Below are 23,115 nucleotides of genomic sequence, written 5' to 3' on the forward strand. Positions count from 1 at the left end.
GATGGAGTCCTTCAAAATGTATGGTCTCATGACACCAAATGTGCATAGTTGCCTAGAAACAGGGGGTGGGTCAACTTAACCACTGGCTCATTTTACCCCACTCTCCCCTACACAATAGTCCTCACAACAAAAGATTTGTGTCTCTGATTTAAAACACGTGCCACTAAGAGTAACTATGGCGTTTAGGCAAAAAAAATATCAGCATATCAGCATGATTCAAACATTTTTTGTTTTCAGATAGAAACTTTAATGGTATGATTTTATCAGGGTTATGAAAATTGGTAGTTTCAATCACATTTATGAGATGAAAACTTGGTAGGAAGACAAAAGAAAAGCAATTTGTTTAATGTTTTCAATGTTTACTGATATACAGATGAAAATTGCAGTGTATTAGCAAAATAGTAGCTACTAAGAAAGTCACTTTAAAATCAAACAGTGACAAATGCAGTGCATCTGCTGACATTGAAACAAGTGACCAACAAAACATGTTCTGTAATAAATATGTCTTATGAATAACTGATGGAAAGTCATCAAAAAAATTACCATAACCTGATACTATATATTTATTTTACAACATCATTTCATTAGTTGATTGTGGGCATTTTGTAAGGCAAATCAAGAGGGTAAATACAAACAATTTTTTATATTTTACACTCCCAAACAAACTTTATCTTCACCATGAAAAACATCCCTGTAAGGAAATGCACTCAGACTACATTAGGATTGTTTTTCAGAAGCTGATTTTGTTGTCTTGTTGTTTGCCTACAGGCCTAAATTCATCCAGCCCAGAGCCAGCAGCAAGACAGAGGCAACACTGAGAGATTCAGCACCCAGAGCTGCTTTACCTGAACACAATACAAAACAATAATAAGAAAGACAAGTATAACGGTTAGATCTGTGGAACTGCGTCAGTCTGAAAATACTGAAAAGGATAAGACTACATGAGAGGGATTTCCGATCTTGAAGTGAAATATACTTTAAATTATGTTGAACTTTTTGCCATCATCAACATTGGGGTAGGAAAATGATGAATGAGGAGGATAATTTTTTTTTTTATCATCCTTATTGATTTTATCATCCTCATTGAGTGAAATGAAGTATTCACCTTGTACTCTGATCTGTGATATGGGTCCATCACCTCCCTCACAGCGGGCTCGGACCTCAATGACATAATCGCCGGTCTCTGGCATGGGAAAGTCGATGTAGTGCCTGCCGGTGGTGTAAAGCTTCCCATAACGCTCTCCTTCCTTTCGGAACAAAATCTAAAAGGAATATACAAATGGTTACAATATTTATATCAATATCAATACACACAACAAAATCAGTGAAAATTAAATTAAAATATATATATATATAACCGATAAACTAAAATAACGGCATTAAAATAAGGTTCTGGTAATAAATTTTTTTTTTTTTTTTTTTTAAATAAATGATACATTGAAATAAGAGTATTAAAATAAGGTTCTAGTAATATATATATATATATATATTTTTAAATAATTGAAATAAAGGCATTCAAATAAGGTTCCAGTAAAAAAAAAAAAAAAAAAAAAGTATATAGGATGAAATAAAATAAAATACATTAAAATAAAGGCATTCAAATAAGGTTCCAGGAATAAAATAGAACAAAATAAAAAATAGTATAAAGGATGAATTGAAATAAAGGTATTAAAATAAGGTTCTAGTAATAAAATAAAACAAACATTAAGATTAACAAGACATTAATGAATGTGTCAACAGAATACTAGGTAAAATATAACCGACTCACCTTGTAACCCTCCACATAGGACTCATTCCAGTAGTTATAGATGTGATCCCAATACAGATAGAGCCATTTGCGTGTAAAGCTGACATATTTGTATACTCTCAAATTACGACTTGGAGCTGGAAAGACAATACACTTATTATCAGTACATTTAAGCTCTTGTTTCAAATGTAAGGCCTGTATAAACCCATGGGCAAGTGATGTGAAGTGCAAATCTCTTACGGGGTCTCCTGGTGAACATTTCACAGTGCTCGCTGGGCGGTCCGAGCCCGGCTCCGTTGAACGCTCGTACCTCTATAAGGTAATGAGAGTCAGGCCGCATGTTCTCCAGGCGCGTTTGGTTGATCATTCTATGCACAATGACTCTCGAGGCAGCAGCCTCATTATCATCGTACTTTCTCCAGTAACGAATCTAGACACCAAATGAAGAGACATGAGGATCAAAACTTCATGATTATTTTCTATTATTCCACTTAGGACTCACCTGGTATCCGTCGACCCACTTTGGCGGTGCCTGGTAGACTGGTAACCACCAGACCAAAGCCTCTGTAGAGGTGACCTGGCGGGCGTAGACGTCTAATGGAGCTTCAGTCGGTGCTGAGAGAGATATTACATGTGTTAAAGGTGCTTGATGTTTTGAGTGGTGTATAAAGACCTTACAAAATGAACCGTTATGTTTTTATTACCTTAGAATGAGCCATTTCTATCTACATAAACCACGGGTCCCCTTACACATTAAGTCGCCATTTTGCGCCGCCATGTTTCTACAGTAGCCCTAAACGGACAACCTTCTCTACAGAGCGAGTTGCTTGACTGGCTACTCTCTGCTGTCTCAGACGACGACATGTTTGTCCTGTTTTGGGCACCGTAGCTTATTCGAAAGGGTGGGGTGAGCCCAACACCTCGGTTGCGAATCACTAGATGCCGCTAAAATCTACACACTGCACCTTTAAAGCAAGGATACTTCAACTACTTTATGAGTAAATAAGAGGCGGATACTATCAAACCTTCTCACCTAGGCGTGGCGAGAAGACCACTGCTATAAGACTTGGGGGTCCTTCTCCTTTACTGTTGAAGGTGCTCACTTTGACCTGTATCTCTGTGTCTGGGGTCATGCTCTCTTTGTAGACGTAGCGTCTCGTCTCAGGATCCTCCATGATTGACCATTTCCACTCTTTATCCTCATGCGGCTTGAACGCCACAGCGTAGCCAAATTTTTTACCGAAGAAGAACTGAGGTTTCACAGGCTGCAATGGAATCAAGGACATGAGGGACACATCAGAAATTAGCCACTGAACACTAATCAACATATATAGCATAAATACTGCAACATATGAACACGTACAGTCCAGGTCACGATTAGCTCTCCGGTTATTCCCACCTGACCAATGACGTCAGAAGGAGCTACTGTAGGTACTAGGATAAGAGAAAGCCTGGGTGAGTCTATGTGCCTCACAGAACTGATTTTACAAAAACACTTATATATCTATGTTATTAAATTTGATTATTTTATGAAGTATTTTTAAAATAAATTATTGCAGATCAATTTTTATTAAATATTGAAAGCTGTACTTTTTCTAAATAAACTCACCGGCATCCCATGTCTTGATTTTAATGGACGGACGGCTGTTTTCCCCAGCTCCAAATTCATTGATGGCATAAACACGGAATTCATATTGCATCCAGGGGTAAAGGTCAACAATGGTTGCTGACTCTGCAGATCCATTCAAAAACACAGGAGCTGGGAAAACAACATTTGTTCACTCTTGGTTCTTATCAAGTTTAGAACATGATCACAAGAGCAAAACACACTGTGACAGAACAAGTCAAATCGAATGAACTATATTCTAAAACAGAATGCAAATACTTACAAAAAAATTCCATTCTGCATTGTTTTACTGTTTTCTGAGAAAATTAGTCGGAAATGTTTAAGATATGCGTTTTGTCTCCCTTTAGTGGACTCACAAGTGGATGCAGTTTTCCAGTCCTCTGGATCCAGGGCGTAAAAGTCTCGTGTTTGTACAACATGCTGGATGAGGGGACTGCCGTGGTCTGATCCCAGACACCATCGCAGTTTTACTGATGTGACTCCAATCTCTTCCACACGGATGCCACCCGGAGGACCAGGCAAACCTGAAGCGAAAACGGTCGATATTCGCGACAATGTCATGATGGTTTATTTGATGTAAATAATAATGCAATAATACAAACAGTTAGTTGTTAAACAGATAAACATCACCTCATTGTTTTTAAAGAGGCCATATTTTATTATTTTACAAAGTCTTGATTTTGTTTTTGGGGACTATTAGAATAGATTTTCATGCTTTTTCACAAATTTTACATTATTGCAGCTCACTTCATGTTCTGCCAGTAATGCTCTGTTCAGTTCCTGTCTCTACGAAGCTCCTCCTTCTAAAAAGTGAAATGTGCTCTGATTGGTCGGCTGGATCAGTGTTTTGTGATTGGTCAAATGCTTCAAGGGTGTTTTCACGCCCTTACCATATTAACACTGGATTTGGGGTGTAAAAAACAACATCTCTTGGACATGGCGACAACACACTCAACCATGCCTCACCCCTTTTATTGTGCAAACCTTGGGCGGGAATTATTTAAATGTGGAATGTTGTGACACGTCCATTCCCGGAAGAAACCTCAAGACTACAAATCGAGGTGTTTCAGGGAGTTCAGAAACAATGCACACATAATCTAGAGAATAACTCCCTTTGGAATGGGCTTTGTGCTTTGTAACTTTGCAGACCTTTTCATGCTCAAAAAGCAACATCACACACTAAAGAAAGTTGAAAATGTAGAAAAGAATAATAGGTCCTCTTTAACATTTATCTTCAAGTTTTTAATCATATGCACATATCATAAGCTAGGACACACACAGTTGAAATCACCAACCTTTGACAAAAACTTCAGCTTCCGCGGTGGCGTTGTCCACTATAGTCTGAGCTGTGCAGGTATAGTGTCCTGCATGCCTCACCTGAATATTCTTGATCAGCAGGTCTCCACTGTGCTCATGACCCTGCAAAAACACACACAAACAATGAATGTCCTCCTGTATTTCCCATCAACAGAACTGGGATTCTTGCCTCTACTCACCGTGAGCTGCTCGTAGTGTTCGAAATCTGTGTAGAAGTTGATGACGTAGGAATCGACAGTCCAGATGAAGGTGATGTCCAGGCTGGGGTCATATGATGCAGAGCACTGGAGAACTCTACTGTCACCAACAACTGCCTCAGTGTCTGATGGAGCCTCAATAATCTTGGTGGCCTCTGAGAAAATGAAATAGACGCAAATGCATACACCTCATATTAATTGAAAGGCTATATGGAATATCGATAAAAGTGAAAAACATATGAAAGGAATATTTACAAAAAGTGACCAGTCACAAAATTCTATGATAAATACTAATAGATTTACATACATTTTAACCTAAAATCTTTATGTTGATAAGAGAGTAAATAAAAATGCATCAACTATCTAAATGCACTATTCAGCCCATAATAATTATATTTATAAGATAATATAAATTAATTTCAGCAAATTATGTTAAAATTCTAACGTTAATGAATTAATTATGGTAAAAATAAATAAATAAATAAAATATCAAAATAATAAAATAAAATAAAATAAAATAAAATAAAAATGAGTGTAGGTGAGGAGATTTGAATTTTGTCTGACCGGTGATAGTGAGGGTCCCTGTGCTGTTGGATTTGCCGCGGTCATTCTCAGCGTAACAGGTGTACGAGCCCTCATCACTTTTTGTTGCGTTCAGAATCTCCAGACTTCCATCATCCCAAATTAACATCCTGAAAAAATAAGTATGAAAAGAGATGATGATGATAACTGTGGCTAAGCTTCTATCATCACCACAACACTATTATTTACCTGTAAGTAAATGCATGTATTTAACATGGACTGACTAACCTTGAAGAGTTGGTCAGTAACTCTGAGCCTCGTTTCCAGATGAACCTGGGTTTTGGAGCAGCACGGGGGTTGCACTCTATGACCACACGTCCATTTTCAGCCCCTAGCAGAACCTTCTTCACTGGATTATAAATGAATGTTGGTGCACAGGCTGTGAAGAGACCATTGGAGACACTCAACCTTCAAAAATAGTTGTGTGCCTTTTTTAAATACACCTTCAGAAAAGTGCAGCTCTTTCTATTTTTCTATGTAAACTACTACTTCAGAAGCACGACAGTAAAGAAGTATTTAAAAGCTTACAGACGACCCGAAGCTCTGCGCTGGCATAGATGGTCCCCCATTCATTCTCAGCAATGCACTGATACATGCCTGAATCCTCAAACGTGAGGCTGGAGAACTTCAGCTCCCCTTTGCCGTACTGGAGATCAGAAAAAAATGTAGCAGAACACACAGGATTACCTGACATAAAACATACTGAACAACTCGAAGTTCTCATATGGGTTTTCCACAACAAATAAAACAGCGTATTCACCGAATAGCCATCCTTCAGCCAGCGTATCCATGGTTGGGGCTTCCCCACGGCAACACATCTGAGAGTGAGCTCACTACCAACATCTTTCTCTGTGTCATTGATGTGCTCAGCCCACTCTGGAGCACCTGAGGAAACAATATTATATAATATAATTAGTTCTGTCAAATCGATTAAAAATCGATTAATCACAATGGACATATATATAACATATATAATATGTGTGTATGTATATATATATATATATATATATACACACACATGCATACGCACACACACACACACGCACTTTATAAAATAATCTAAAATAATATAATATAATATTAGTTCTGTCAAATCGATTAATCACGATTAATCACATCTAAAATACATGTCATATGTGCGTATATATATATATATATATATATACTGTATGTATATATACACACACACACACACACACACATATATATATGTGTGCGTTTACAAACTTTTGTTAGATGCAATTAATTGCGATTAATCGTTTTGACAGCACTTTACAATATAATATAATATAATATTATTAGTTTTGTCAAATCAATTAATTGCATCTAACATATATATATGTGTATGTATATATATATATATATATATATATATATACACACACACACGCATATATATACACACTTTGGTTAGATGCAATTAATATAATGAAATGCTTTCTGAAGTTGTATAAAAGACATGTTTACCCACCAAATACATAAAACAGAACTAAACCAGAGTCTGTTGAATTTTGAGTTTGTGTTACCCTCCACATAGAGCCACTGTCGATACCAGTCCATTCCCTTAACGTTGAGCGTCTCACACTCGTAGCTGCCCTCGTCCTCGTACTGAACATTAAGCAGGTGCAGTAAAGCTCCATTCATGCTGACCTCATAGTTGGGCGGGAGATCAGCGTCTAACTTCCTCCAACGGATATGTGGGAGAGGACTGGAAGGTATAAAGATTGAATTTATATGGTTAGAAACAACCCTAAAACGAGCGAAGAACAAATCTAATGCTATTGTGCGAGTAACAATGCTTCATTAACAAAACAGTACTATGGTATTACAATGACATCTTTTTATGACATCTACCATGATTATATAATGATATTCCCTTGAAATACTGTTAATACTACGGTGTATTCCTACAGAACCATTGTAATGTAATATGAAAGTACCATGGTATCACCGTTCAGACTATATGAACAGCAGCCGCATTTGTTGACTCACTTTCCAAGGGCAAAGCACTCCAGAGTGATGTTCTGTGCCACCAAAGCATACGTCTTGGGAAATTTCACACGTATATCAGCAGGATATCGCTTCACCTCCTCTGTGTAAAGGGCAGAAATGAAAAGCTAGGTCATAATTGACCTTTAGAAACAACAGTGCTCTCAGTAAGGCAGTTATGAGTAAAATCTTGGTATTGTGGGTAATGAGAAAGCACTCACTCTCTATTTGTGGAATCAGAGGAATCGGCATGCTGAAAACACTCTTGCCGATGGTGGGACTTGAAACAAAACAAGAATAATTCCCGACGTCTGATGCCTCGACTTTAGCGATGTACAGATTCCCAGTGGTCTGAGACACGAAACGCCTCTGGTCTGGGAGGATGAAGTTGGGGAAGTCGTTATAGATCCAGCGGAACATCACCTCACCTGGGAGACAAACAAAACAATTGACAGAAATTAGAAATTTTAGCACATATTTTTTACTATGTATGATTGTTAGGCAACTATGGAAGCTTGTTTCCACCATGGAGTAAAAATAAAGTCCAGAACTGTGGTATAAAAAGTCACAATAACCTTTTTTTTATTATTCTATAATGAAAAAAAAAAAAGCTTTCATAAGTAAAAGTTATTCTAAAAACCAAATATTTTAGTTAGATTTACTCACTTTTTTCAATAAATGAATATAAAATTATTTACATTTCATTTTAAATGTAGTTCTTAATTGTATTTAAAATTGTGTGCAACATAAATTCCATTAAATGTTAACATAGATTCACAAATGTTTTTTTTTTTTTTTTTTTACTGTATCATGGTGGTTGTATAAATCTACTAGGGAACTACTAAGAAGGGATCTGTATGCGATCAGGTCTTACTTGGATATCGAGAGGGAGGAGAACACAGCAGGACGGCCCCCTGTCCCTCTTTAACATTCACCGGCTCTCTCTCATCTGTAGGGAACTGGTTCAGGTCTGCGGCCCGAAAAATAAAAATAAATGAACTGAGGAGAGGATCTGACAAAAGAGACATCTGGTAACAGTTCACAGCCTTTACAAACATAACAAGTCCTGTCCGTCACACACATCCAAATTTGACGGAGGCCTCTTTGCTGATGACGGTGCCGTAGACGTTCTTGGCCACACACACATATTTCCCAGCATGCTTGCTCTTTTCTGGGTTGGTGATGAGCAGGTTTCCTCCCACCAGGCTGAAGTGCTCATCAGGCTGTTCCATTAGTTTAATTTCCCAGTTGTTTAACCACCATCTGTGAAATAAAGGCTTTCATTAATGAGCTTTTTCTCAAAGATTCTTCTTGCAAGTGATAAACCCCTCTCTGCAATAGGGATTCTCCCATACAGACAGAGGTCATGACAAACAAAGCTCGGGATCAGGAAAGAAAACATTACTTGATGATGGCCGGTGGGTTGGCCCGCACTCTGCAATTCATGGAGATTTTGTTCTCTGGTGAATCCTCTGCGTACACAGTGTCTAGAGGCTCCTCCTCAAATATAGGGCCAAAGCCTGTGGCCTCCTCTGATGGACACAACATGAGCCAGCATTATACTCAATCTACAAAAACCTAAGTAACAACAATTGTAAGTGAAAGTTAAAGACTTACTGTCAAAAATTCTGGGTTCAAATATCCTGGGTTTAATTGCAGCTGGAGTGGGAAGAGAACAAATCAAAATGATTTTAATTCGACTTCATTTACTTGGACAGCAAGGGAGACTAGATATAATTTTTACAGGTAATTCATTTTGTACAAATTCAGGTGAATCACACAAACACACATTTGGTATGTTTATTAAGCGGTTTTCTTCATGGGGATTATTGACTGCATCAACTGCATTTTGCATAGAGTACATAAAAAAAACTTTTACATAAAGTTCATTCTCACGACTACGGACTAATCCTAACCGAAACTCGATTTTCAGAGATAAGAATACAATCCAATACCAATCTTGTTTAATGTCATTTTCTACTATTGAAGACATTCCTATAAATACATACATTATTGGGATAATTCCGTTGCTAAAATTTAGCCAAGTAAACACACACAAACACACACACACTCAGTTCCTCACCGGCCATTAAGAAGAAGTAAGAGAGAACACACAGAAACATGGCTGGGGTCACCATCTTGTCGATCTGACAGTTAAAAACCAGGCCTGATAAAGAGAAAGAGAAAAAGAGAGAGTGTGTGAGGAGGGTGAAGTGCTGTGTAGCTGTCTTGCTCTGATGTAGCAGGCTATAGTTGTGTCCAAAATGGAAATATAAGCAATTTATCACAGCCTACCAACATAACAGTGAATCAGCAAACTGCCTCATCTATTTCACATGCACAGAAGCGCATATAAACACATGAAGCAAAAGTAAGTCACACACATATTGTAATGCAGTTCTAAGAATGATAATGCAATCTCCTTGATAACGCATGCAAGCATCTCTTTATCTGATGTTGCTGCACTTTTACACTTGCACAAGGTTAGAAAGGACATTTTTTGTCTGCCTTGTAAGACGTGTCCATTCATTATGCATCTCAAGAACCGGCAACTCTCACGCACATGCAATTTCATCCTTGAGCATGTACTTGTCTGGCTGTATGCTTGGCCATCCAGCTCTCAAAAGACTGTCCTTGTAGCAAGCTATGACCATGCTGTCTACTTCTATGGTATTTTCACCAATCTCTTCTAATCTCATTGCATCCTCTGATCTGCTGTCTGCTCTTGTCCTGCACACTGGGATTTAGGTCACTGCATGCCTGTAAGCTCATTCTAAGGGAGTGGCAGTAAAAAATCTAGCAGCTGCCTGATTCCAAAATATCTTTAAACACAATTAAATACTTTACATTTTAATTTAACAGAGCAATACAAATCATGCTTTATGTCATTACCCCTTCCCTCACTATTTTTCGCAAAACTATTATGCAGTGAATTATGAATGAATGATAATGCCAACGTATTATTAAATGTATATTCAAGCCCTAATAAATCTAATAACTGCGTCATGGATGATAACTGATGATAACTATTTAGCGCCGCCCTCCGACATAACACTGTCATTACAATGTATCTTTATTGTTACCAGGAAACCGAGGACTAACTTCTGTCCCGTTTAAACTTTAAACAAGTAAATATCATGTAATTAACTCGCATCACAGCGTGTTTCAGCAGAACAATTAGAAAATGTATCAGTGTTTTAACACATTATTTTACATGAATCCACACCTTTTATTTATTAATTTTGTTTGTTTTCATTTGTAATTTAATTGTAGCCTAATATTTAGCCTATTCTTATTTTATTATGTATTTTGATTATTTATTTTATGTATTTTTAATGTTAAACGGATGACATCAACCGGACTCATCCACCCTGTTCTTCTGCATTGCGGTATTCCAAAACTGCGCGGAACACCTCCATCCAGACTTTAGCATGCAGAATAAACTCCTGGAGGTCACAGACAGATCATATTTTTCACCAGAATTCCAAACAATATCATTATATCAGCAGCAAACTTACCGGAAGAATGTGTTAAATCCTTCGTCAAACCCACAGAGCTGGATCAGAACCACCGCATCGTCCCGCAGTCCAGCGGGGAGACAGACAGACACATGGCCCGCGCGCGCCAGCCTGCTATTGGATGAGAGCGGAAACTGCGCATGCCAGGACTGATGCTCTCGGAGTCCATGTGCTGCTGCAGTGGGTCTCAAACTGATGGTCAAGGTGATTTTAAGGCATTTGCGAATGATTCAGACTGTATATGGATTCAGAATGCATATGGACTAAGATATTTGGTGATTTGAGGTAATGAGAGGCTTATCCACACACATCTGTTCAAATCCACTGGATTAAATTCTTACACATAGGGGGAGGGAGAGAAATAGATTTTTGTTGTTTATGGAGTAACATCAATGCAGGGAGGAACGTTATGCCACTATATACATACATATATATATATATATATATATATATATATATATATATATATACACACATACACACACACATCACACATACATACACAAACACAGTATTTATTTAAATCCAAGAGAATCAATCCAATCGGATGAAGAGGCCAAAAGGCTTGATGCTATTTTACTCTCCAGGGCAGACACATACAACCTGAATGTGTACTGTAACATTTAGGGGACAGTGGGGTAAGTTGAGCTACTGTTTGCTTAAGTTGTCCTGCTTACTAATGTACCTAATTATATATTTTACCTAACAGGATTTTCTGCTATATTGTTAGGCCATAGAAACATGACATTTTTTCTCAGTCAATAAGAGAATTGAACTTGCCCCACCTTAGAGGTAACTGCATCAGGTGGTAAGTTGGGTCATTGGAGGTCAATTTTCATTTTAAATAAAAATATGAACACAAATTAGCTTATACAAAAATGCATTATCCACATTATTGTGATGCACAATATTAACAGTAAAAAGAAAACATATATATATATATATATATATATATATATATATATATATATATATATATTAGGGCTGTCAAACGATTAATCGCATCCAAAATAAAAGTTTGTGTTTACATAATATATGCGTGTGTATGGAGTATAATTATTTTCTATATATAAATACACACACATGCATATATATTTAAGAAAAATGTGTTATTTATATATAAAATATTTATATATAAATCATATATAATATAAATATATCTACACAGTATATACATGCAAATATTTCTTAAATATATACATGCATGTGTGTGTATTTATAGAAAATAATTATACACCGTACACACACATATATTATGTAAAAACAAACTTTTATTTTGGATGCGATTAATCGCGATTAATCGTTTGACAGCCCTAATATATATATATATATATATATATATATATATATATATATATATATATATATATATATATATATATATATATATATATATATTAATAACATATAATGAATACGTTAATATTAAAACAGCCATGAGAAAGTTTTATATAATTTAAATAAAAAGAAACAAAATGTTTTTTTTAAAAAGTAAAGAATGTTTACAAAAAAAAAAAAATACAAAAAGAGAAAAGGCTTTAGCTTTGACTTTAAAAATCACTTCGGCATGCAAAAAACTATTATTTTTTTTCTTATTTGTGAAGTCACTGTGAATAAATGTTCTTTGATTAAGATAATTATTGTGTACAAGGAATAAAATCAATAACAGACAGATGGTAGTGAAATCCGGAAACCAACATTTATTTTAATTCTTTTATATACAAAATATTTTTTTGTTTGTTTTGCGATTATATTATAGAGTAAACCATTTCACAGCCTTTCATGCTTTAATTTCATGTAGCTTTAACATTAACCAGAATATTATTTCACACACTACGTTTCATCCGTCTTTGCCCCCTCCGACAAAAACGCATCAAAAGATTCTGCACCCACAGCAGTGCAATCCGGCCTCCTTCTTTGGGGATGCGTCCATTTCTTCTCTTATTTTTCCTACAGAAAAATGTCATAAGCTAGCTGGCCAAATAGAAAAGAAAACAACAGTGCCATTAAAAGAATAAGAGCTGATACGTGTGTGTGAATTCAGGTGGAACACTGTGCGGTTTACTGCAGTGCTACCTTACAGTACGTATACTCAATCATCGGTTGATCCCTGTTCTTCTCACTCGTGGGGTTTCAGGAAATGGGGGTGTTGTCACTTTTCAACTGGGTTCCTTTCTTCACCCAAAGTGACTTACAGTACATACATTGCTGGGACAGTCCCTCTAGAGCATCCTGGGATTTTGCGGTGATGGGCGTGATAGGATATCTGATAGGATAGCTCAGCAGCTTTCCCCTGCATCCTTTCATGTGTCTAAAATCATTTACAAAGCAAATGTCATATCTATACATTAAAAAGCAGACAATTCCAAACTAAAAAACTTGATGCAAGTTATGACAAGCTAAATCATGAAAATCTAGGGCCTTGCCAAAAAACAGAGGCTCGCCCCATATATACAGTGCACACACATTCACAGCCATCACACACACACTCAAACGCACACATGTACATATGCATGCCTGCATAAACCGCACATACTCCAGCCATATTTGACGGCAGCACCACTGCCGACCGTGTGTTCAGTGAAGCCCTGATTTCACTACACTCGACAGCTTGTAATACTTCATAACATGCAATAACATGGTTTAAAAAACAGTTACATGTGAGAATGTGTATATTTCTGCCTACTGGTGTCGCATATGTTGAGATTTTTCCAAGGACAGGCTACTGTAAATACCACAGTCGGATGTTTCCATCGCCTCTATGAGCTGCCATCGACGTGTCAGATCTGACCAATCAACAGCAGTTCACTCATTACAGAAAAGTGGCAGTATTTTTAGCTGTCAATAAGGGGAATGAGATGCCCCTCACCCCAATTTGAGGTGATTTCTGTGGCAGCTGAGTATGTGGACATCATTTCCTGAAGTCTTGCGGTCTTCAGTCAGCCCTGGACTTCGGTATCCCTTGCAGTACTGATATCAAAGCGATGAGAGGGACTCGTTTTTTGATTATAGAATAATGTTTTCTACCAAGGCACTAAGGAACCGTGCTGAGGGGCCTTCGTTGCATCCCATACTGTAAAACCACACCAAGGGCGGTGTGAATTCTGGCGCCCAACGCGGGGCTACGGGTGGCTACATGGCTGACTGGGGGGCTTTCCTTCACAAAAACCGTCCTGGGTGAAGTGAACCTTAACTTAAAGTCGGTCACTGACTTTTCTTCAGGGATAAAACATCGAAAGAGGTTCGCCGTGACTAAATATAAGGGTGCAAAATGAACCACAAAAGAACTGAAAAAGGACAAAACCACGTCTGCGTGCTTGTGTGTCAAAAACATGCTACCTCATCCCTGATAACCAGTTTTTAAATTCTGTGATTTTTTCGTTTATTCGAAACTTCTGTCTGCCAAAAAGACGCCTAAGAACAGCTTTTACACGTATTACATACTTCACAACAATGCCCACAAAGACATTGATGCCTGAAATGTGCATTATACCGATTTTAACACTGACGACAGAACGCAACAGGCATTAGCTGTGAAGCAAAAGTGGTATCAATACAGTCAGACGAGGTTCACTGTCTCCACAAAGCTGGCTAAAGGTGCGGTCACATTAGCGAAATTTGGGCGAAATTTCACATGCAAAAAGGTCCATTGAATATTGTTAATATGTGGCATGTGGCGAGATCTTTCTCCCTTACGCAAAATTCCCAAATTCCCAGTGAAATGACTGGTTTTCACCTGTGAAAATTCTGTGAACAACAGTAAATGTGACCACACCTTAATGCTAATTCGCAGAAGGCATGATGTCAATAACTGATTCCATGCGTGTCCAGGGTACAAGATGGTGTGATACAATGCCATCTGACAGTAAATAGGGCCATGTTAATAAAATAGTTTCTTATATATGTCAATTTATATATTCCTATACACATATATTAATATATATGTATGCTTGCAATAAGATAATATGCTTATTACGTCTTAAAGTCATGTGATGTTCACTCTGACCAATCGCGGTGAAGCTAGGACTGGCCCTCTGCTTGCATTTTGCATAATTTCTCACTGTCTTACATCAGGGGAGTTTGTTTTATTTCTTTTTCTGTGTGATGTCAGGGGGTCACAGTGCAATAGAGAATGTTCTCCATAAGATGGTGTGACAAGGGGGAGGGGCGTTGGATGGGTCAAAGGTCATGAGGCGTATCCAGGTAGTCACACAAAGGAGTTCATGGCATTGACCGGGGAAGGAGCCTCCGAACTCTCGTTGCCCTCCGCCGTGTCTTTTTCCTTCTTCCCGCTGTACTGTCCGATGAACGAGCCGTCCTCGTTGAACTGGCCGTCTCCTCCCTCGCCGTAATCTACCAGGCTGTCGTCACTGTCGTCCTTCTTGACCGTGCCGTTGGATGGGGTCCGGCTGCCCTTCAGGGGCTTGTGATCCTCCGTATCACTGATGTAAAGAGCAGAGACAAGGGGGAGGGGAGGATATTACAAACAGCACAATTTAAAACTAGATATTGGAGATTGTCCATTTCCAACATGCTGTTTAGTGCAGGTATTTTCACGACAGTCCATAAATGCGTCTCTCCTACATCCGGGAGGTAGTAGATGGTAATAACTGGTCAAAACGTGCATTTGAAAGGGTAAGTTAGGGCACATTCATCATAATGCATAAACCACTTCTCTCAAAACAGAAAAAAAAAATGAAACAGAAAATGACCACTGAGGATTTCTAAACAAATGAAGCAAAATAATAATATAAATGAAGTAAAATCACAATAAGCAATCAAAAAAATACAAATAACTATGCACTTTTTTTTTTTTTCAGACTTGGTTGGAACTAAAGGTTGGATTTGGCTTGTCCATGAGATTTACAGCTATTCGTTCAATGATCTACTGTAACTAAGAGATGAATAATGGTGGAATTTATGCATGCAAGATTTGCAAAGCCCCTCTTACCTTTCTAAAGACCTGAACTCCCCCCAATATCAAAACACACAAGAGGAACAAATGAGACAGACTGACATGTTTGACAATGAGGTTATTACTTTGCAATAGAGACAAACGTATGCAGTGGCATTATACACAACAAATGATGGACTTCATGAACAGGACATGGAATGTTAATACAAAGACAAAAAACAAACATGACTGATGACTTCAATTGCAATTCTGATTTGGCATATTCAGAAGCTGAAATTGAATTTGAATGATTTAAGGGTCCATTATATACAATTCAATGATTTAATATTTATTTCAAATATTTGAATTTATGTCCTGAATTAGCTACTGTAAGCTGAGACCAATTCATCAGTCAGTTCCAATCATATCTACTGCATTGCAACAGCAATATGACAATATGACCAGACATATTACTAGAAATTCACACAAATACAAAATAATAATTAAAAAAGAATAATAAATATCAATGACAATACATGTTAATGATGACACAAAACAAAATCACAGCAATAAATCCAGCATTAATGTAAATCAGGAAGGCAATTGATTTGACATTTAAAATGTGTTAAATAAATTAAAATGTAAAATGAAGAATTTAAATAAAAATGTAAAATAATTTTGTACAGTCATATAGTACACAGCTTTGGTTAAGGATTGTTATAACGTATAAAACGGGTTGCTCCTGCTTTCCTCGAGCTGTTTGTGGAGGGGCCACAGATGTTTGCATTCATCTCAGAGGAATGAAAAAATTACATTCTGAATCCCTGAGCAAGAGAAGTAAGTTTGCTTTCAATGACAACAAAATCACCAGTGCAATTTAAACATTTAGTTCTTATGATTTCTGTCTAGTGTTATAAATAACTGTAGTAGTTCTCCTCACCTATACTCCCCAAATGTCCCATCATCCTCTTTCATGGGCTGGATCTCTGGGTCTTGATGGGCATCTTCTTTTTCTTTCACTATTTGATTGGAAAATCAACAAGTTTGCATGACATTAAAGTATGGATTTTCGTTCAAAATAGTTCACGTTGTCAAAGCCACAAATTTGCTTATTTGTCAGTAGAATCTTGTCGCGTATTAGTGGTCTTAGAGGTTTTAGATTCAGGATTTTTATCGCATCAATTTTGTACATTCACATACCCGGATATTTGCCTCCTTTGTTCCTCTTTATGAAGCAAACGATGAGGAGCACCAGGATCAGTAAAGCAATGGCACACATCAGCCCGATAAACCAGCCCTGCGTGGCAATGTCAACCTGCTTGCTGGTCATGGCTGTACATGCACACACAAAAGAGACAGGAAGCAGATACAAAATGAACCAATTCTCAGTTTTCTTTCATTTGAAATGTTATGGTTAATGTATCGCTCAATTGTCACCCCCTCAAAAAAATTAAAATTGTGTCATCAACAGTAAAAAAAGAAATGAACATGGGTTGAACATCTAAATCACAGCAACAAAATCAGAAGTCTCATTTGTATGACGCTAACAAGAAATGACCACCATGGATTCGAGGAAGTGCATTGTGCATTTAAAATCCTCTGAAGACCTCTGTAGGATGTAAAAAAAAAAAAGGAAGGAAGGAAAGAAAGAAAGAAGGAAGGAAGAAAAGATGGACAATTCTGGCATGCATCTACATGTCCAAAAACCTGCCTGGACTCCAAGCACGTCTAATTTGTTAATATTCCAAACCAAAACTACTGGAACTGAGACTGGGCGGGGCTTCACGGGTGAGTGACAGGTGAGGTGGATTCTGGCGCTCTACAGACATGCTCTCCTCACCTGGAACTGTAATCATCAGAACATCTGTACTGTGGACCGTTGCGTCTGAGTGGTCTTTGGCTACCAACCGAACGCTATAAGACATCCCCGGCTTTAGTCCTCTAATCTGATATGTCCGAGTGCCATTTACAAACTCTGTTTTCCAGGGTTCATTACCTGGAGAGAAGGACCGACGGCAGGGGAGAGATTATTGCAAAACCAATTACTCCAAAAAAAAGTGTATTTAATTAATTGAATGCTACAGTAGAATTTGTTCTTTAAAGGAATTGTTCAAAATCATATTCTGTCATCATTTACTCACCCTCAAGTTGTCCCAAACCTGGGGGACCATTTGGGGGACCAGTTGTCCCCCAAATGAATTTCTGTCTTCTGCTGAACACAAAAGATATTTTGAAGAATATGGGTAACCTAACAGTTGATGGACCTCATTGACTTCCATAGTATAGAAAAAATCACTATGGAAGTCAATAGGGCCCATCAACTGCTTGGTTTCCAACATTCTCCAAAATATCTTCTTTTGTGTTCAGCAGAAGACAGAAATTCAGACAGGTTTGGAACAACTTGAGGGTGAGTAAATGATGACAGAATTTTCATTTTTGGGTCAACTACTCTAAGTCACTTGTAATTCTAATCAGAAAAGCAGAAAAAATTGTTCCTTTATTATTTATTTATCTTTATGTATTTATGTTTTAAAGCATAATACAATGTTGAGTTAATAAAAGTACAGGAATCTATCAAAACAATGTTTATTCTGATATTAGACAATAAATAGTAGAAAATAACTTGATCTATGAACTTTGACTATGAATTATACTGTACTAAGGCTATATAGAGACGCACTGCAGTAGTGAAATTTTAATGAGGAAAGTCTTACTGTTAGCAACAACATATTCCACATAAACATTCCTATCCGGCAAAGAGTTTTCCCAGCTTATTACAGCATGGCCCTCCTCCACCGAGGAGTTCACGCTCCCAAACATCCGAGCAGCAGGTGGCACTGATCAAACAAGGAAAAGTACAATTGATGTAAGAATTTAGAGAGAAGTTGCCACAAAAATCCTATATATTTCGATGTCTTGCGGCCCCAAAAAATGTGTGGACTTAATATAGAAGGTAGTTCTGATCAAATCTTTAGTGTAATTTGCTTATATGCCACTAGTTTTGATATTTGATATCTAATACAATAAAATTCACATTTTAAGTGTTCTTTTTGGGGCTACTAGACTTTTTTCAATTACTCGCACAATCGTTCAAAAGTTTGGGGTTGGTGAGATTTTTTATTTTGTTTTTGAAAGATGTCAAAAATACAGTCATATTGTGAAATATGATTACAATTTAATAACTTTTCCATTTTAATGTTTTAATAAATGCCACTTTTGATTAAAATAATATGTCCTTGATAGAATAAATAAATAAATAAACTGCAGACCCCAAACTTTTGAATCTACACTAGTTAAAGGGATACCTGTCATCACTTTCCTTTTATATTATAGATCATGAGTGAAACTGTATCCGACACCTTGTGAGGTATTAAACAGTATATTGTCAACAGTTTCCTGTTCAACACAGTATCATACAAGCATAACAATCGAGGAACGAGAGAAGGTGACGGGACAGGAGTGTTTGTACCCTTGTGAAACGGGGTCTGCAAAGATTGAGTGACAGAGGGGGTTGGTGGTTGAGAAGGGGGGGCTGATCCTGGAGGAATACAGAGAATAGTGAAACACACAACATGACACAAAACATTAGAGAGAGAGAGAAAACAAGGCAGCGAAAGAGAAATGCAGATCTGAGTTAACAGCATGCAGGAACGTGCAGTTTACTGGTGCAATGAGAGCTGCAGAGAGGACCCTGAGATCAATGCAGCCAGATTTGGGTTTGTCTCATCATCATACGTTCAAACATTACTCTATACTGAAAAACATCTAAAGTCCTTGTCTAAACTAATTAAAGGGATAGTTCAGCCCAAAATGAAACTTCTGGCATTTTTTCCTCAGCCTTTGATTTTAAAATGATTTTCTATTATGAACATTATCGCACCTTTTCCACAATAACCACAGCTGTTAACCTCCAAAAATGACAATAAAAGTAGACCATATGACTTGTGTGCAATAGTTAGTCTTCTGAAGTGATACGATACTGTAGATTTGCTGTGACGAAAGGATCCAAATTTAAGTCAGTATTCACTGATAATCATCCCATACAGTGAGTTGTTAACAACCAAGTCAGTAAGATGATTCAGTTCAATTTATGAATCATTTCAATTCATGAACTAATCATTTAGTCCAATTTGTGAACTTCATCATCATTGAAAAGAAGCGACTCAGAAGAACGATCCATTCACTGATCCGGTTCTCGAGTTCACCGGACTCACTGACTGATACAGTCACAACAGTTCACTGGGTGGAAAGATGAGTGAACAACAATTTAAATGTTTTTTTTTGTTTTTTTTGGAGCTTAACAGACTTGGTCACAATTCTGTACAACTGTTGTCATATGGAAAAGAGCTTCATGAAGATTCATCAAAAATGATCCTTTTGTGTTCCACAGAAAAACAAACAAACAGGTGTTCAAGTATTAAAACTACAGCATTTATTTTTGAGTGAACTATTCCTTTAACAACAGATGTTCTAGCTAAGCCCTAATGAAAGCAGTGGGATGGAATTTGCATTTCTTGGTAACATGACTCTCCATGACATATGGAGCAGGCCAGGTCAGGTGTAAAGCTTTTTGGCCTGAGGAAGTTCATGCATATGTATCTATCTCCTTTCAGTGCTACAGTGGCTTTCTAGTCTCATAGCTGATGCTTGACCAGCATGCATTCTCATCAGCCCGATACTGGTGTTACCTTTACCCGCCTTTACTGCGGGATGCCGAATTAACGCTTCAAAGAAAAGAGAGAGATAGAGACAAAAGAAGACAAAAGTAGAGTGGATGTAAGTAGTGGCCACCTGACGACCAATCATTTAAAAATAGAATGTTTCCAAAAGTGTAAATCACAAAATATGATGCTGTTGAAAGGTTCACTTTTATTCAATTCAAACAAACCCAAAAACAAAGAAGTTTTAATCATGGAACCCAACAGGCCAGAGCACCATAACACATTTAAGGCAACGATCTAAAGCAACTTTAAGTTTCACAGAACAAAATAGAACAAAAATTGGAGAATTTTATATATAAAATTGTGTATATTAAAAATGTGTTTAATGTTTAATCAGTTTAATAAATTAAACTTAATCCGCATTTTGTCTTCTTTTCCAGTGGTAATCTAAATATTTTTCAAACAAAACAGATATTGGCATAAGATATTGGAACTAAGAATTAAGTTATATTATAAGTAATATTATATATTTAGCAAAGCTGTATGCTTAAAATAAGGCAAAAAATACTGATAAAGAACATGATCACAGACTAAAGTGAATAGCATTTAAATAAGTGGCTAATATTGCCTTGAAAACAAACAAAAAAATAAATAAATAAGGCTAGGTGTTAAGTTTGTGTATTAAATCTATTCATATACAACCCTAAAAGCACTGAAAGTATTAACACTGTAGTCATGGAACATGGAATGACATCAAGATCACTCAGCTTCGGGAATCTGAGGACTGGATTCCTCAGTTGAAACAAACCTTTGTATAAGTTTTATTCTCCTTGCAATTTATACGAAGCCACCGATGAGAATAAAATACTGCATCTGGATCCTTGCATCGAATGCTGAAAATATTATATTGTAAAATCAGTCACAAAGCTAGTCCTCACCTTCGTCCATGATCGTGACAGCCTCTTCTGTGATGGTGGGGCCAGAGCCCTTGACAGTCATGGCATTCAGATAGAACTTGTAGCGCGTGCTGTACTTGAGGTTGTCCAGAGTGATGCTGGTCTCGTTTGCTAGTAGAAGCAGCTCTTTGAGAGGCCCAAGTTCTTCAGTCGTATTGACTACAAGCAGAGAGTTAAAACAGAAAAGGTGAAAAGTATAAGCAATCTGTATCTTTTCATGAATCAGCAACAGATTCCCATCCAACATGATGTGGTTTTAGACCTACTAGATTGGTATTTGAGCAAGTATCCAGTCAGGTGGCCGTTCTCTTCCAGAGGTGGTGCCCATTCCACAGTCAGTGAGTCCAGGTTCAGATTTTGGACTTTTAAATGTTTAGGAGGCCCGGGAACTAAAAAAAACACAATTTATATAATTTAAAATCATTTAAATGACAATAAAATTCCATACTTTGACAAATGAGTCCATATAGTATAAGAGTAAAAGTAAGTACACACTACTGTACCTCCCTCTGGTGTTTCAAATTGCTGATCGGAGCTGGTGGGTCCGTCTCCTTTCCCATTGAAGACTCTAATGTTGAGGGCGTACTGGCTGTAGAGATGAAGGCCGGGCAGACGACCCTCTGTCTCGTCCCCGTTGAAGATGAGCACCTGTGGCCTTTCATGCTCAAAGTCTTGCTTATGTAAGCTTCTCATCTTCCAATAACTCACCTACAAAATGTACGACACATTAGACTGTTTGCAGCTCAAATGTCAACATATTTAGGTAGATGACCATAACTGGTATAGAATATTTAACGTAAATGTATTTTAAGTGTTCAGTAAGTACCTTATATCCCTTCAGTCGACCTTGGACTGTTGAAAGAGGAACAGCGTCCCAGCGAACTTCAGCAACTGTCCCATTCTGAAGTGAAACTTGTATATTCTCTGGGGCCACAGTTGGTGCTGAGATGACAAAATACATGCTGTACATAAAAATATTGAATGCGTTTTTTTAAATTAAAATTTGGAATGGAACTACTTCTTAGTAATCAACATTTTTCAGACTCTGTCCACCACCTCTGATGTAAACTTTCAGTGATTTTGTCGCAGTGCAATATATAATATAATATAATATAATATAATATAATATAATATAATATAACATAATATAATATAATATAATATAATATAATATAATATAATATAATATAATATAATATAACATAATATAATATAACATAATATAATATAATATAATATAATATAATATAATATAATATAATATAATATAATATAATATAATATAATATAATATAATATCATATAATATAATATATCAAATAAATGTCAAGTTTGGGCATGAAACTCTAGATGGCGCGGGCTGATAGGTCCTTAACTCATTTGGAAGAGATTGCATCGTCATCTACATAGCACAGCCAGTAGTGTTGCCATTAAGGGTCTGCAGCTCGCTTTCAGAAACCCTCCACCTTCCCCAGCTCCACCTATATAGATCTGCTACGGTGGTTATTTCATGTATGTTACATGTGCAGCAGTAGCATGTCTTACATGCTCACAGCAATGTCTGTGAATGCATTGGCAGTAGTAAGTCTCGGTACTTGCTCTGCAGCAGCAGCAGTGTAGCAGATCT

At 37.1% G+C, this 23,115-nt stretch overlaps 2 protein-coding genes across 15 annotated transcripts in view; both read right to left on the minus strand.

Moving 5' to 3' along the window:
- Window positions 1-234: 234 nt before the first annotated feature.
- Window positions 235-11,267, minus strand: cntn1b (contactin 1b). The gene is made up of 24 exons (XM_079869016.1): window positions 10,978-11,267; window positions 9,543-9,626; window positions 9,077-9,118; window positions 8,865-8,991; window positions 8,541-8,722; window positions 8,334-8,429; window positions 7,681-7,887; window positions 7,463-7,562; window positions 6,997-7,178; window positions 6,231-6,355; window positions 5,999-6,116; window positions 5,699-5,849; window positions 5,453-5,580; window positions 4,871-5,043; window positions 4,670-4,793; window positions 3,731-3,898; window positions 3,357-3,506; window positions 3,111-3,181; window positions 2,781-3,012; window positions 2,250-2,362; window positions 1,988-2,177; window positions 1,769-1,884; window positions 1,106-1,262; window positions 235-845 (listed from the first exon to the last, which is right to left on the minus strand). The coding sequence occupies exons 2-24, from the start codon at window positions 9,595-9,597 to the stop codon at window positions 763-765; spliced, it is 3,090 nt and encodes a 1,029-aa protein (XP_079725142.1). The 5' UTR covers window positions 9,598-9,626; window positions 10,978-11,267; the 3' UTR covers window positions 235-762.
- Window positions 11,268-12,658: 1,391 nt separating this feature from the next.
- nrcama (neuronal cell adhesion molecule a) overlaps window positions 12,659-23,115 on the minus strand; it is a gene marked incomplete at its 3' end in the record, with an annotated part of 50,218 nt that continues 39,761 nt past the window's right edge. For 5 of the 14 annotated variants that reach the window (XM_079869001.1, XM_079869010.1, XM_079869007.1 and 2 more), the window contains 11 exons: window positions 22,315-22,430; window positions 21,992-22,196; window positions 21,755-21,877; window positions 21,471-21,647; window positions 20,560-20,595; window positions 19,341-19,409; window positions 18,586-18,708; window positions 17,712-17,867; window positions 17,072-17,203; window positions 16,812-16,890; window positions 12,659-15,419 (listed from right to left, as the gene is read on the minus strand). In XM_079869001.1, the coding sequence (XP_079725127.1) occupies window positions 15,185-15,419; window positions 16,812-16,890; window positions 17,072-17,203; window positions 17,712-17,867; window positions 18,586-18,708; window positions 19,341-19,409; window positions 20,560-20,595; window positions 21,471-21,647; window positions 21,755-21,877; window positions 21,992-22,196; window positions 22,315-22,430 (1,451 nt within the window). Of the gene's footprint in view, window positions 15,420-15,999; window positions 16,696-16,807; window positions 16,891-17,071; window positions 17,204-17,711; window positions 17,868-18,585; window positions 18,709-19,340; window positions 19,410-20,559; window positions 20,596-21,470; window positions 21,648-21,754; window positions 21,878-21,991; window positions 22,197-22,314; window positions 22,431-23,115 lie in introns of those variants that run through there. The other 9 variants (XM_079869002.1, XM_079869013.1, XM_079869014.1 and 6 more) reach the window with 6 other exon arrangements.

Source organism: Squalius cephalus, assembly GCF_949319135.1.
Source record: "Squalius cephalus genome assembly, chromosome: 4".
Lineage (NCBI taxonomy): Eukaryota > Metazoa > Chordata > Actinopteri > Cypriniformes > Leuciscidae > Squalius > Squalius cephalus.